The following is a 16,507-nucleotide window of genomic DNA, read 5'->3' as shown; positions in this document are numbered from 1 at the left end:
GAGGTTCGAGGTTCTGACCAGAGCTTTGGTAAGATGGGAGGGAGGAAGAAGGATGGATAAGGATGGAATGTAGGAAAGGTTGGGGGGGAGGAGGGGTAGGTGGGGTTGTAAAAGGGTAGTGGCCTATCCACTTTGGTGTATTTTGAATATGCGTGTGTGCATATCGAGTAATTTATTGAGACGTTGGTTTTATGAGTGGGATATGCTTCCTGCCCATCAATTGTTGTTATACCAGTGTGCCACTGAATTGTTGTTATACCAGTGTGCCACTGAATTGTTGTTATACCAGTGCACCACTGAATTGTTGTTATACCAGTGCACCACTGAATTGTTGTTATACCAGTGCACCACTGAATTGTTGTTATACCAGTGCACCACTGAATTGTTGTTATACCAGTGCACCACTGAATTGTTGTTATACCAGTGCACCACTGAATTGTTGTTATACCAGTGCACCACTGAATTGTTGTTATACCAGTGCACCACTGAATTGTTGTTATACCAGTGCACCACTGAATTGTTGTTATACCAGTGCACCACTGAATTGTTGTTATACCAGTGCACCACTGAATTGTTGTTATACCAGTGCACCACTGAATTGTTGTTATACCAGTGCACCACTGAATTGTTGTTATACCAGTGCACCACTGAATTGGAAGGATGCATACTGCATGCAATTGCTTTTTTTTTGAGGTTGATGCCACATCTACAGTGGCGCAAATAACTACGAGAGCACGTGTCTTGGCAGGGTACAATACCCACAATATAAAGCAAGTCTTGGCAGGGTACAACACCCACAATGTAAAGCAAAGAGTCTTGGCAGGGTACAACACCCCCAATGTAAAGCAAAGAGTCTTGGCAGGGTATAACACCCACAATGTAAAGCAAAGAGTCTTGGCAGGGTATAACACCCACAATGTAAAGCAAAGAGTCTTGGCAGGGTACAACACCCACAATGTAAAGCAAAGTCTTGACAAGGTACAACACCCATAATGTAAAGCAAGAGTCTTGCCAGGGTACAATACAATAAAGCAAGAGTCTTGCCAGGGTACAATACAATAAAGCAAGAGTCTTGCCAGGGTACAATACAATAAAGCAAGAGTCTTGCCAGGGTACAATACAATAAAGCAAGAGTCTTGCCAGGGTACAATAAAGTGCTGCACCAGTGACTACAGTCAGGGTAAACTCCTCATAAATGCGAAGGTACGAAGACTTTCCAACAGCCATCCTTCATACCTGGAGAGGGTTTCAGGGGTTAATTAATGCTCCCACAGCCCAGTCTGTGACCAGGCCTCGTGGTGGATCAAGGTCTGGTTAGCCAGGCTGTTACTGCTGGCCACATGTAAGCCAAAGTAAGAACCACAGCCCGGCTGGTCAGGTACTGACTTTAGGTGCCTGTCCAACTCCTCCTTGAAGACAGCCAGGGGTCTATTGGTAATCCCTTTTATGTATGTTGGGAGGCAGTTGAACAGTCTTGGGCCCCAGACACTTACTGTGTTGTCTCAGTGTACTTGTGGCACCAATGCTTTTCATTGGTGGAATGTTGCATCTCCTGCCGTGTCTTTTACTTCATAGGGAGTGATTTTCGTGTGCAGGTTTGGGACTAGTCCCTCTAGGATTTTTCAAGTGTATATTATCATGTATCTTACTCACCTGCATTCTAAGTAATATAAATCAAGGGACTTCAACCGTTCCCAGTAATTTAGGTGCTTTATCATACGTGTGCAGTGAAAGTTTTCTTTACATTCTCCAGGTCTGCAATGTTGCCAGCCTTGAAAGGTACGGTTAGTGTACAGCAATATTCCAGCCTAGAGAGAACAAGTAATTTGAAGAGAATCATCATGGGGTTGGCATCCCATGGGATGAACAACACGCCACTGAGTTCAAGGAAAAAAAAAACAGCAAGTTCCTCAAGTCTGTGATCAACCAGTTAGTACTAACAGTCCGGCAAGTCCAGAAATATGCAATAACACTAGTTCCACAGCTAAGCAGTACAAGCTATGAGCAAAGTGGTACAAGCTATAAGCTAAGTGGTTCAAGGCATGAGCTAAGTGGTTCAAGCTATGAGCTAAGTGGTTCAAGCTATGAGCTAAGTGGTTCAAGCTATGAGCCAAGTGGTACAAGCTATGAGCAAAGTGGTACAAGGTATGAGCTAAGTGGTACAAGGTATGAGCTAAGTGGTACAAGGTATGAGCCAAGTGGTTCAAGCTATGAGCCAAGTGGTACAAGGTATGAGCCAAGTGGTTCAAGCTATGAGCTAAGTGGTTCAAGGTATGAGCCAAGTGGTTCAAGGTATGAGCCAAGTGGTTCAAGGTATGAGCCAAGTGGTTCAAGGTATGAGATAAGTGGCTCAAGGAATGAGCTAAGTGGCTCAAGGTATGAGCTAAGTGGTTCAAGCTATGAGCTAGGTGATTCAAGCTATGAGCTAAGTGGTTCAAGCTATGAGCTAAGTGGTTCAAGCTATGAGCTAAGTGGTACAAGGTACGAGCCAAGTGGTACAAGGTATGAGCTAAGTGGTTCAAGGTATGAGCTAAGTGGTTCAAGGTATGAGCCAAGTGGTTCAAGCTATGAGCTAAGCAGTTCAAGCTATGAGCTAAGTGGTTCAAGGTATGAGCTAAGTGGTTCAAGCTATGAGCCAAGTGGTACAAGGTTTGAGCCAAGTGGTACAAGGTATGAGCTAAGTGGTTCAAGCTGAGCTAAGTGGTTTAAGGTACAAGCTAAGTGGTTCAAGCTATGAGCTAAGTGGTTCAAGGTATGAGCCAAGTGGTTCAAGGTATGAGCCAAGTGGTTCAAGGTATGAGCCAAGTGGTTCAAGGTATGAGCTAAGTGGCTCAAGGAATGAGCTTAGTGGCTCAAGGTATGAGCTAAGTGGTTCAAGATATGAGCTAGGTGATTCAAGCTATGAGCTAAGTGGTTCAAGCTATGAGCTAAGTGGTTCAAGCTATGAGCTAAGTGGTACAAGGTATGAGCCAAGTGGTACAAGGTATGAGCTAAGTGGTTCAAGGTATGAGCCAAGTGGTTCAAGCTATGAGCTAAGCAGTTCAAGCTATGAGCTAAGTGGTTCAAGGTATGAGCTAAGTGGTTCAAGCTATGAGCCAAGTGGTACAAGGTTTGAGCCAAGTGGTACAAGGTTTGAGCTAAGTGGTTCAAGCTCTGAGCCAAGTGGTACAAGGTATGAGCTAAGTGGTTCAAGCTGAGCTAAGTGGTTTAAGGTACAAGCTAAGTGGTTCAAGCTATGAGCTAAGTAGTTCAAGCTATGAGCCAAGTGGTTCAAGCTATGAGCCAAGTGGCACAAGGCATGAGCTAAGTGGTTCAAGCTATGAGCCAAGTGGTACAAGGTATGAGCTAAGTGGTTCAAGCTGAGTTAAGTGGTACAAGGTATAAGCTAAGTGGTACAAGGTATGAGCTAAGTGGTACAACCTAAGTGACATGAGCTAGATGATACCAGCTATGAAGAATGGCTAAAGGATTATAACATTAAGAGAGAAGAAACAGGAGAGCCATGGTAATAACATACAAAATACTGAGAGGAATTGCTAGATAGATAGATAGATAGATAGATAGATAGATATATATATATATATATATATATATATATATATATATATATATATATATATATATATATATATATATATATATATATATATATATATATATATATATAGAGAGAGAGAGAGAGAGAGATATGCAGGAAAGACATTGTAGTAACAGTAACACAACAGTTACAACACAGTGTAGTAACAGTAACAAGTTACAACAGTATAGTAACAACTGCAAGTTAAGACAGCAGTCACAGGGATGTTAGGAAGTAATTCTTCAGCTTTCGGAGTGATGAAGAAGGATAATAATCTCTAAGATGTAGATTTCATACACAGTTTTCAGAGCAGGCATAACAGTGCCCAAGCAACTAGCAGTGAGTGAATGGTGAAAGAGGGGCCAGGAGCTATGACCACCCTTGCAACAACATAACAGGTAAACACACAACTCTCAAACATAATTTTCACACATACACAGTAGGACCCTGCTTTACGGCATTCCACTAGTACGGACATTTCAAATTATGACCAAAACTCACTATACGGCTCCCCCCACCTGACTTTCTAATACAGTCGCCGCACCCCACCCACTTTGTTTACATTCTCTGTGAGCACTGCATCTCTCCATTATGTCTGGAAACTTTCCAAAATTCCAAGTGTTTTTAAAAGTTATTTCATATTTTATATATACTCTGATAATTATACTTATATGTACCTGTACCTAAATATACTTGCACACTGTGCTGGCGTACAGGTACACACTCTGCTGGTGTGCAGGTACACATTAAAATCAGTAAGTGTCTTGTGTCTTGAGATGCCATATTATAATGATAATACTCAATAATAATCACCGAGTCTCATTAAATGTCATGTTACGTTAATATACACATTTTCATTAATCCATCTATGATATTTTTTGAAAATTATATAATAAACAAGATATGAAACATATAAACATGATAAATACACCCCACAGTAGAATAAATTAACATAAATATGAGATACAGTGGAACCTTGAAAATCGAACATACCAAATATCGAACGTTTCGAAAATAAGACCATTTTTTCGGACAAACTGTGTACCAAAAATCGAACGCATTTCAAATTTCGGACCGCCGGGTACGGGACCTGTCCGCTGGCCCGCTCTGTCCGCGTCCCCGCGCAGGCGCCGTGAGCAGTCTTGCTTTGTTTATGCTTGAGTGAACACTAACCTGCGCTCTCATTCACACATTTTACGATTATTTTGTTGTGTTTAGTGCTTGTGGGACTGTGAAATAAGCTGCCATGGGCCCAAAGAAACTTGCTAGTGGTACCCCTGTGGTAAAGAAAGTGAGAAACACCATAGATGTGAAGAAGGAAATAATACAGAAGTATGAGAGTGGTGTGAGACTTGTTGAGGGAGGGAGTGGATGAGGTGCCTTCTTCAGAGATTAAGGAGATTTGTGCCAAGTGGAATGATGTCCAAATGTTTGTGTAGAAGTACCACCCTGAGCAAGCTGAAACAAGCCATCTTTGCAACAAGTTCAGTGACAGAACCATGTCACATTTTAGGGAAATGTTAAAGAGGCGCCAGAAACAGAGGACCGTGGACAGTTATTTTGTGAGACGGGTTCAGTGACTCAAGCTGGTCCTAGTGGCATTAAAAGACAGAGAAGGGAAGTAACCCCAGAGAGGGCTTTACCTGAAGTCCTCATGGAGGGGGATTCTCCTTCCAAACACTAACCCCAACTCCCTCTCTCCTCCCTATCTTCCAGATGCCATCACCAATCTTCAATAAAGGCAAGTAAAAATGTTATTTTATATTTTATATTATATGTATGTATTATTTTATATGTATGTTATTTTATATGTAAAACGGTAATTAATCTCTATAAAATGTGTTTTTTGTGTGAATATTTTTGGGTTTCTGGAATGGATTAATTGTATTTCCATTACAGTATTTCTTATGGGAAATATTGATTTGAATTTCAGACTTTTCGAAATTAGAACTAGCTCCTGGAATGGATTAAGTTCGATTTTTGAGGTTCCACTGTATGGTAGCTAGACGACTTGTACAAGTGAAAGCAAGAATAAAGTTTTCTCTGGTCCAACATCCGAGAAAAATGTGTATACAGCCTCTCCTCACTTAGCGACATACTCGTTTACCTAGGCCTCGGACTTAAGATGGGCTCTCTGACCAGTATTTATACCTAAATAATGTATATTAGAGCTAATTTCCGCTATTATGTTTTTTCAATACAGAGTACACTACTGTATGAACATTTAGAAATATACCATAAATATTATAAATGGTGCAAAGGTGACATTAAAACAATATCAAAGATGGTTGACACAAACTCACTACCATTATACATGGACCCTCAAGTTTACAACTGACCCCAACTTGACCTATTGTATAAGTGTATTTTTGTAAGTGCTTTTATAAGTGTATTTTTGGGGGTCTGAAACAGATTAATCTAATTTATATTATTCCTGATGAGAAGAAATTCATTCGGTTACAGCACTTGAACAGCCATCTGGAACAAAATAAGTTCTAAACTTGAGGGTCCACTGTACAGTGGTACCTTAAGTTATGAACTTAATTCATTCCAGAAGGCTGTTGAGTACCGATACCAAACGAATTTGTTCCCATGAGGAATAATGTAAATTAGATTAGTCCGTTTCAGACCCTCAAAAATACACTTACATGGGAGCTGTTCAAAACTCAAGGTACCACTGTAGTATGCTCCTCACTTAGCGACAAATTCGTTTAACAACCTAGTCTTAGGAAAAGAACTCTGTCGCTAAGTGAGAAGGTGTACTATAATATTACTGGGGGTAACTGTGGAAAATTATTCCTTTCATATGCCTTCACTCAGAGTGTCATTTCTTCTAAAAATGGTGTTACATGAGGATGGGAGTGTTCCTCTTTATTTATTCTACTGTATCAATATGGAGACAATTTGTATACAATGTAACTTGCACACAAACCAGACAAGTACGCCTGGTTTGTCTACAAAACTCGCATACGCCCAATTTGTTTACATAACTTCGCACCAGTCCTCTCTCATGTACTCATTCTCTTTCTCATTTATTCGTTTTATCTCATTTACTCACCTCTGACCCTACATTAAAACTACAAATATTTTAAGATAAGTAATGAGTGGATTGCTGGTGTCTTTTTTTTTTTCTGTCTCATAAACATGCAAGATTTTAAGTATGTCTTGCTACTTCTACTTACACTTAGGTCACATTACACATACATATACAAGCATATATATACACACCCCTCTGGGTTTTCTTCTATTTTCTTCCTAGTTCTTGTTCTTGTTTATTTCCTCTTATCTCCATGGGGAAGCGGAACAGAATTCTTCCTCCGTAAGCCATGCGTGTTGTAAGAGGCGACTAAAATGCCGGGAGCAAGGGGCTAGTAACCCCTTCTCCCGTATAAATTACTAAATTTAAAAAGAAAAACTTTCGTTTTTCTTTTTGGGCCACCCTGCCTTGACGGGATATGGCCGGGTTGTTGAGAAAAACAAAAAAAAGTAACGAGTGAACTGTATATGCATTTTATCGCTCTGGGACGCTTTAAATGTCATATGTGTGGGTGGGGTAGCCTGGTATGGTAGCCTGGCTGGCTACCATACATACCACACTTGATTTCTAACAATAAATACTACTCATCTCAGCCTGCATTAACCCTTTCAGGGTCCAAGGCCCAAATCTGAAGTGGTGCCCCAGTGTCCAAGAATTTTCCCAAAAAAAATTTGTTATTTTTTCTTATGAAATGGTGGAGAATCTTTTTGCGAAGGTAATAAAACAAAAAGTACGAAATTTGATGGAAAATTGACGAAATTATGCTCTCGCGAATTTTGATGTTTCAGCGATATTTACGAATCGGCGATTTTGCCGACTTTGACTTCCATTTTAGGCCAATTACATCATTCCAGTCGACCAAATTCTTAGCTATTTTACTAGTATTACTTCTATTCTATCAATTGAGCACAAGAAATCGCCAAGTCAACTGTTTCAACTACAAAATAAAGTGATCGGAAATTGGTAATTTGGCCAATTTAACACAAAGTTCAAAATATTTCAATTTCAAAATAGCATCCAGAATAAACAATGTAGGCATTCCTGGCACTAAACTAACATTTCCTCGGTACATTAGTTACATTTTGAGGCTTTACAAATAAATCCCATTTTTATTTTTTATTTACATAAAGAATTTTTATTCACACCAAAAAATAGAAGATTTACTGTTATGCAATATTGTAATAATTGTATAAATATCATCACCACATTTGTGAATGTGTATTAGATCCACCAGCTGGCGTGTATTAGACGTGTGAGGTCGTTTGTTTACTCTTGTACATCAACAAAAAATTAACATTTCTGCTATTTTGAGCTCAGTTTCAAGCCATTTCCGGTGCTAAAACCAATCAAAATCATCTCTATTTCTGTAATATGTCTTCCATTCTATCAAATGAGACCAAGAAATTGCAAATACAACTATAAAAAACATACGAAAAAAACACTGCAAAGTTGCTGTTTTAATCGAAAATCTTGGTTTCAGTTTTTTTTCTCTCATTATACACAGTGTGCTGCAGGATTTGTTTTATGTGGTGCACACATACCACATCGATGTATTCTCTCATATCTAGGCCCAAGTGTACCACTCACAGTTTATCAGAGTGAGCTGAGCTCATGACGTAGATCTACGGTTTGGACACTGAACGCAAAGCCGTAGATCTACGGGACGGACCCTGAAAGGGTTAAGACTACAAATATTTTAAGGTAAGTAATGAGTGTACTAAACGTGTACAGTGGTATCTTGACTTACGAGTGCCCCAATTTATGAGTTTTCAGAGTTATGAGCTGTCGCTCTATCAATTTTTTGCTTTGAGTTGTGAGCCAAAATCCGAGTTACGAGCAAGCTTCAGATATGTCGCCACTCACAGGAGAGGAAATATCTAAAATCTCCATAATAAATAACGTACCTAGGGATTGGCAGAGAGCATGCAAAGTTCCTTTGTATAAAGGCAAAGGGGACAAAAGAGAGTGCAAAAATTATAGGGGGAGAAGTGTGTTGAGTATACCTGCTAAAGTGTATGGTAGAGTTATTATTGAAAGAATTAAGAGTAAGACAGAGAATAGGATAGCAGATGAACAAGGAGGCTTTAGGAAAGGTAGGGGGTGTGTGGACCAGGTGTTTACAGTGAAACATATAAGTGAACAGTATTTAGATAAGGCTAAAGAGGTCTTTGTGGCATTTATGGATTTGGAAACGGCATATGACAGGGTGGATAGGGGGCAATGTGGCAGATGTTGCAGATGTATGGTGTAGGAGGTAGGTTACTGAAAGCAGTGAAGAGTTTTTACGAGGATAGTGAGGCTCAAGTTAGAGTATGTAGGAAAGAGGGAAATTATTTCCCAGTAAAAGTAGGCCTTAGACAAGGATGTGTGATGTCACCGTGGTTGTTTAATATATTTATAGATGGGGTTGTAAGAGAAGTAAATGCGAGGGTCTTGGCAAGAGGCATGGAGTTAAAAAGATAAAGAATCACACAAAGTGGGAGTTGTCACAGTTGCTCTTTGCTGATGACACTGTGCTCTTGGGCGATTCTGAAGAGAAGTTGCAGAGATCGGTGGATGAATTTGGTAGGGTGTGCAAAAGAAGAAAATTAAAAGTGAATACAGGAAAGAGTAAGGTTATGAGGATAACAAAAAGATTAGGTGATGAAAGATTGTATATCAGATTGGAAGGAGAGAGTATGGAGGAGGTGAATGTATTCAGATATTTGGGAGTGGACGTGTCAGCAGATGGGTCTATGAAAGATGAGGTGAATCATAGAATTGATGAGGGGAAAAGGGTGAGTGGTGCACTTAGGAGTCTGTGGAGACAAAGAACTTTGTCCTTGGAGGCAAAGAGGGGAATGTATGAGAGTATAGTTTTACCAACGCTCTTATATGGGTGTGAAGCATGGGTGATGAATGTTGCAGCGAGGAGAAGGCTGGAGGCAGTGGAGATGTCATGTCTGAGGGCAATGTGTGGTGTGAATATAATGCAGAGAATTCGTAGTTTGAAAGTTAGGAGGAGGTGCAGGATTACCAAAACTGTTGTCCAGAGGGCTGAGGAAGGGTTGTTGAGGTGGTTCGGACATGTAGAGAAAATGGAGCAAAACAGAATGACTTCAAGAGTGTATCAGTCTGTAGTGGAAGGAAGGCGGGGTAGGGGTCGGCCTAGGAAAGGTTGGAGGGAGGGGGTAAAGGAGGTTTTGTGTGCGAGGGGCTTGGACTTCCAGCAGGCATGCGTGAGCGTGTTTGATAGGAGTGAATGGAGACAAATGGTTTTTAATACTTGACGTGCTGTTGGAGTGTGAGCAAAGTAACATTTATGAAGGGGTTCAGGGAAACCGGCAGGCCGGACTCGAGTCCTGGAGATGGGAAGTACAGTGCCTGCATTCTGAAAGAGGGGTGTTAATGTTGCAGTTTAAAAACTGTAGTGTAAAGCACCCTTCTGGCAAGACAGTGATGGAGTGAATGATGGTGAAAGTTTTTCTTTTTCGGGCCACCCTGCCTTGGTGGGAATTGGCCAGTGTGATAATAATAAATAAATAATAACCAATGTGTAACATCCTTTCAATTTTGATACCACTGGTAGTGTCATCCTGCCAGAATGTTCTATAATGTATACCCTAAGTAAAGAGAAACAATTCTGGAACATGTGTAATACATGTTTGGCAGGCCGGCTGGTTGGGTGGATTAAGGGCATTTCAATTAATTTCAATGAGGAAAATTGATTTGATATATGAGCAAATAGTTACGAGCTCGGTCATGGAACAAATTAAACTCATAAGTCAAGGTACCACTGTATTTTACTTTTTACTGTTTTTTAATGCCTAGCTCTATTGCTAACTTAATACATGTTAGTGTAAACTTGTTATCTAGTATTTATATGCATTTATAAGTAGGTAAAAAGGGTGTTCCACTTTGCGGCGATTTCCGCTTTACGGCGGTAGCCTGGAACCTAACCTGCCATATAAGTGGGGCCTTACTGTACACAACATTTACACTTTAATAACAGTTAAATGTTAATATTATTATTATAGTGAAGGTAGACGAGTGAAGTAAGACTGACCTAATATACTCTACACCAAAGGTAGAGATGGTGCGGTAGAACTCGGCTTGCTCACGGTTGGACCACCGCCGCTGGTTGTAGTCTGTCTTGCGTAACTCTCGTTCTCGGATATATTCCGCCATGCGCTCCCGCCGCATCAACTTGTCCGCCAGGTAGTGGTCATAACCCTGCCAGTGAAGCAAGGGCAATTATTATATCCAGGGGCAAGCACTAAACCCACATGAAGCATACACCACCTGGAGGCCAGCAGGTGGTGCAAGTGCCTCACCACCACCACTTGGGGGCTGGCAGGTGGTGGTGGTGCCTCACCTAGGGGGCTGGCAAGTGGTGGTGGTGCCTCACCTAGGGGGCTGGCAAGTGGTGGCGGTGCCTCACCTAGGGGGCTGGCAAGTGGTGGTGGTGCCTCACCTAGGGGGCTGGTAGGTGGTGGTGTCTCACCTCTACCACCTTGGGACTGGCAATTCAATGAATGATGGTGAATGAGTCTTCATTTTTGGCTGACCCGGTCTTGGTGGGTGACAGCCAGCGAGGTAACAACACAGCAGGCGTCTTCCACCGAGGCAGTGCCACCCAAGAGAAGAAACACAATGGCCATCACTCAGTCAGTAACTATTGTTGTAGTATTGTTGACATCACAGCTCAGACAACTGTAAGATCCTCACCTTGTCTTACAAACCTAGTGAAGTGAGTCTGCCCGTAGGCCCACTGCCGTAGGCACATGCTACTCACCCTAACTTTGGCGTCGTGACGCAAGTCATTCTTCCTGTTGTTGCGCTGGTAAGATGTCACCAGTCGTCTGAGTCGACCGTTAATGTCGGACGTGGATGGGAAGTGGACCAACTTCTTGTCCGACATTGCCTTGTCTTCCTTCTCGTCGAACTTGTCGTCATCAGACTTGGAGGTGGAGGTGGAGACGGCCGGGCTAGACGGCAGCGGCGTCGGGTTAGAATCCTCATCATCTTTCTCATCTTCCTTATCTTCTTTGTCCATGTCATCTTCATTACTATACAAACAACAACAATAACCACCTTACAAACACACATGACTATTTACATACAAGAATAATAAAGTTTATTTGAATTGTAATGTCAAGACAAGTACTTTTATCAAGAGCGACTTGAATAAATGATGCTCTTTAATGACGAGACAAAGCTCTTGGGACAAGATTCTCAAGATAATTACAAAGGTTGTTGGGAAATTTGGGAGAGTATGTAAAGGAAGAAAATTAAAAATGAATATAGAAAAGAGCAAAGTGATGAAGGTAAGAGAAGACTAGACAATGATAGACTTAATACCAGATTGTGAGAGTAAGTCAATATATTACTTGACCCTTAAACTGTCCAAACGTAGATATATGTTGATGTGCGGCAGGCTCCGAACATAGATCTACGTTTTTTTTACACGCTTTCAAATGGGGAAAATCAAGGTCAGAGCGCGACTCGCGTGAACGTAGATCTACATTTGGACAGTTTAAGGGTTAATACCAGACTGTGAGAGTAAGTCAAGTGTATTTACATGTATGGGAGATGACATGTTAGTACATGATGGATCTATGGAACATGAGGTGAACCATGCAGTACGTGATGGATCTATGAACACGAGGTGAACCATACAGTACACAATGGATCTATGGAACATAAGGTTAACCATACAGTACATAAGTCTATGGCCGGGCTATTCAACTGGCGGAGTGAGGTCTGAATCCAGACCTTGTGAGTGTTGTAGTTAGAGCATGGACTTCAGGAGAAAGCCTAGTTAAATAACAGGTGTTACCATGTTCAGGATCAGGTGGTACACAAGAGCAAGATTAATACATTATTCTATCTGAATGGAATACATACACTGAATGTAATACAGTATTCTAGCATGGCTAAATAGTGATATTTTCTTCCATTCAATGGTGATTATCACTTGTGCAATGAAGTTGATTTTTCTGGCATTTTGGAAAAAGAGTTCAGCCACATATGTGCTGAGAGGCGACCTCCGTGCAACTTGGAATTTTGGGAAAGGTTGTACATTTGTGTTTGTGCAAGGTATGATTTTGGGTTTTCTCATTTTCTTTTTAGCAAGTTTGATTTTAATTTGGTGTGTCAACCTCTTATGAAAAATTACGTTGGTGGGGTATTTAGAATTGAGTCATTGTGATCAAATTCTTCACATTAATGTTTAATCAAATTAGTTAAAAATTATCCTCATTCTGGTTGTTCCTAATTTATGTTGAGTGGATATTAAACATGTTTTAATAAATACAGATAAATTTCAGTAATAAATGCATTACGTAATACAGAAAACAACTGCTTGACCAAACATGTCTTTGTCAAATTGACTGATATTTTCATACTTATTATTTTACAGGCTAAATATTACTTCTAGTTGTTGGGACTTTTAATGCTCCAGATATTTATTTTCATATCAAATTATTTGTTTTACTGTCATAACTTTTTAAAGTAGACATAAGATGTTCATAAAGAAGAAAGTTTGATTATGACAATTGTTAGTTCAAGGAAGACGAGATAACATTTACATCTTCATTCTTGCTATAAGCAGTTCTACGTCACTTTGTCTCATATGTAGTGAAACAATTGTCTTAGTGAACACCAGTAATATCAAACACATTATGAAACTAAACACAAGTGGATTTGAAAAGATGCATCAGCCAGGAACTGGAGAGAGAAACAAAAAAATAAATCAGCTAAAATCACAGTATGAGAGGTCAATCATAGTTGTTAATACAAGGACAGCCCAGGAGACAACAGTGCAATGTTCACTTAGAATAACTTGGATCTTGGGAAAACACAAGAAACCCTTCACTGATGCAGAAATTGTTAAAGAATATATGCTGGAAACTGCTGATGCATTGTTTGAAGATAAACCGAAAAAAGAGATAAAAGACAAAATGCAGATTCCATTATCTAATTCCACATCAATAAGGAGAACAGAACTATTGGCAGAACATCTTATGTCGCAACTTGATCTAGGACTGAAAAAAGCACCTTGTATTTCACTGGCTTCACATGAGTCAACAGACAGCACCAATAATACTCAACTCATGGTATTTGCGAGATATTATGATGCAGAGAAAAAATTTTTTTGCCAGGACTTGTTGAGTGTGACCGACCTTCAAGGAAGAACATGAGAGGATATATGGATCCTTGAAAAGCATGTTAGAATTGATATATATTGATGTCAAATTTCAGTGACCACAGATGAAGCTCCAGCCATGGTTGGTCAAGAGTGTGGACTGGTCGCAAGTTTAACCCTTTCAGGGTCTGTGCCGTAGATCTACGGCTTTACGTCCAGGGTCCAAACCGTAGATCTATGCCATGAGCTCAGTTCACTCTGATAAGCTGTGAGTGGTAAATTTGGGCCTAGATATGAAAGAATACATCAATGTGGTATGTGTGCACCACATAAAACAAACCCTGCAGCACACAGTGCATAATGAGAGAAAAAAAACAGACCGTGGTTTTTTATTAAAACAGCAACTTTGCAGTGTTTTTTCCTATGTTTTTTATAGTTGTATTTGTGTTTTCTTGGCCTCATTTGATAGAATGGAAGACATATTACAGAAATAGAGATGATTTTGATTGGTTTTAGCATTGGAAATGGCTTGAAACTGAGCTCAAAATAGTGGAAATGTTAAATTTTTGCCGATGTTCAAGAGTAAACAAACGACCTCACACGTCTAATACACGCCAGCTGGTGGGTCTAATATACATTCACAAATGTGGTGATGATATTTATACAATTATTACAATATTGCATAACAGTATATCTTTTATTTTTTGGTTTGAATAAAAATTCATTATGTGAATAAAAAATCAAAATGGAATTTATTTGTAAAGCCTCAAAACGTAACTAATGAACAGAGGAAATGTTAGTTTAGTGCCAGGAATACCTACATTGTTTATTCTGGACCCTATTTTGAAATTGGAATATTTTGAACTTTGTGTTAAATTGGCCAAATTACCAATTTCCGATCACTTTATTTTGTAGTTGAAACAGTTGACTTGGCGATTTCTTGTGCTCAATTGATAGAATAAAAGTAATACTAGTGAAATAGCTAAGAATTTGGTCTACTGGAATAATGTAATTGGCCTAAAATGGGAGTAAAAGTTGGCAAAATCGCCGATTCGTAAATATAGCTGACATCAAAATTTGCAAGAGCATAATTTCGTCAATTTTCCATCAAATTTCATACTTTTTGTTTTATTACCTTCAGAAAAAGATTCTCTACTATTTCATAAGAAAAAATAAATTTTTTTTTTTTTTTTTTGAAAATTCTTGGACCCTGGTGTGCACTTTGAAATTTGGCCTCTAGACCCTGAAAGGGTTAAAGGAAGATAATCCTGACATGATAACTTATCACTGCATTATCCACCAATCAGTACTGTGTGCCAGTCTTGAAGATGAGTATGGTAACCTCATGGACACTATTACCAAGCTAGTAAACTTACTTCAATCAACGTCAGCACAACAAGTCTACTCCGAAGCTTTCTAACTTAGGTCGATGCATGCTATGATGATTTACTTGTGCACAACAATGTGAGATGGTTGAGTAAGGGAAGGGTTTTGGAGCAATTTTGGGCAATCAGGAAAGAGTTACAGACTTTCTTCAAGGATCAAAACAGTGTGAAAGCAAAGGCATTTTCTGATTTTTTTGCAAGATGACAAAAAAATGGAGTGTGTTGGATTTTTGGCAGACAATGTCACATCTGAACGATCTCAACATTAAACTGCAAGGAGAAAAACATACGATCTTCAACACAATCTCAACAATTCAAGCTTTCCTAAGGAAATTGGAACTTTTTGCTAATGACGTTCAGAGCCAACTTTTACATTTCCCCAGACTTTTGGAGCAATGTAATGATGAAACAGATACTTCATACATCTATTTCATGAGAAGCTGATCAAAAATTTCAAGTTACACTTTGATGACTTTGTTCTTGGAAAACAGTTGCTGGTGTTCGTTCAAAACCTCTTTCTGGTGGTGGATATCACAGAATTCTCAGTCGAAGCAAAACAAATCTTCTAATGGGTAGATGCTGCAAAAATTCAACTGGAACTCATCGACTTCCAAGAGAATGTGACGCTAAGATAACTCTATGATTGTGCACCAGAAACATTTTGGTCAAAGGAAGGATCCCCTGTGAATTTTCCCACGCTTCACAGATTAGCAGTCCAGATTCTCACAATGTTTGGGTCCACCTCCTGCTGCGAGTCTGCGTTCTCAACTGTCATTTCTCTCACTAAACTAGCATAACAGAAAAACAGTAGATAAGCACACATACACCATACAAAGACAACTTACCTACAGTCATACACAGATAACATTGGTCTTGTTCATCATTACATGTTAAAATTTATCATTCTGTTATTATTATTATTATTTTTTTTTATTATCACACCGGCCGATTCCCACCAAGGCAGGGTGGCCCGAAAAAGAAAAACTTTCACCATCATTCACTCCATCACTGTCTTGCCAGAAGGGTGCTTTACACTACAGTTTTTAAACTGCAACATTAACACCCCTCCTTCAGAGTGCAGGCACTGTACTTCCCATCTCCAGGACTCAAGTCCGGCCTGCCGGTTTCCCTGAATCCCTTCATAAATGTTACTTTGCTCACACTCCAACAGCACGTCAAGTATTAAAAACCATTTGTCTCCATTCACTCCTATCAAACACGCTCACGCATGCCTGCTGGAAGTCCAAGCCCCTCGCACACAAAACCTCCTTTACCCCCTCCCTCCAACCCTTCCTAGGCCGACCCCTACCCCGCCTTCCTTCCACTACAGACTGATACACTCTTGAAGTCATTCTGTTTCGCTCCATTCTCTCTACATGTCC

General features: G+C 39.9%; 1 protein-coding gene across 2 annotated transcripts in view; it reads right to left on the bottom strand.

The window, feature by feature from the left end:
* Window positions 1–16,507, bottom strand: part of LOC128694100 (chromodomain-helicase-DNA-binding protein 7-like) — a 328,549-nt gene that overhangs the window by 26,273 nt on the left and 285,769 nt on the right. For both annotated transcript variants that reach the window (XM_070093744.1, XM_070093743.1), the window contains 2 exons: window positions 11,389–11,662; window positions 10,660–10,826 (listed from right to left, as the gene is read on the bottom strand). In XM_070093744.1, the coding sequence (XP_069949845.1) occupies window positions 10,660–10,826; window positions 11,389–11,662 (441 nt within the window). The remainder of the gene's footprint in view (window positions 1–10,659; window positions 10,827–11,388; window positions 11,663–16,507) is intronic.

This window comes from Cherax quadricarinatus, chromosome 43, assembly GCF_038502225.1.
Source record: "Cherax quadricarinatus isolate ZL_2023a chromosome 43, ASM3850222v1, whole genome shotgun sequence".
Classification (NCBI taxonomy): Eukaryota; Metazoa; Arthropoda; class Malacostraca; order Decapoda; family Parastacidae; genus Cherax; species Cherax quadricarinatus.
Note: the sequence above shows the minus strand (reverse complement) of the source record. Positions and strands in the feature narration are given on the sequence as shown.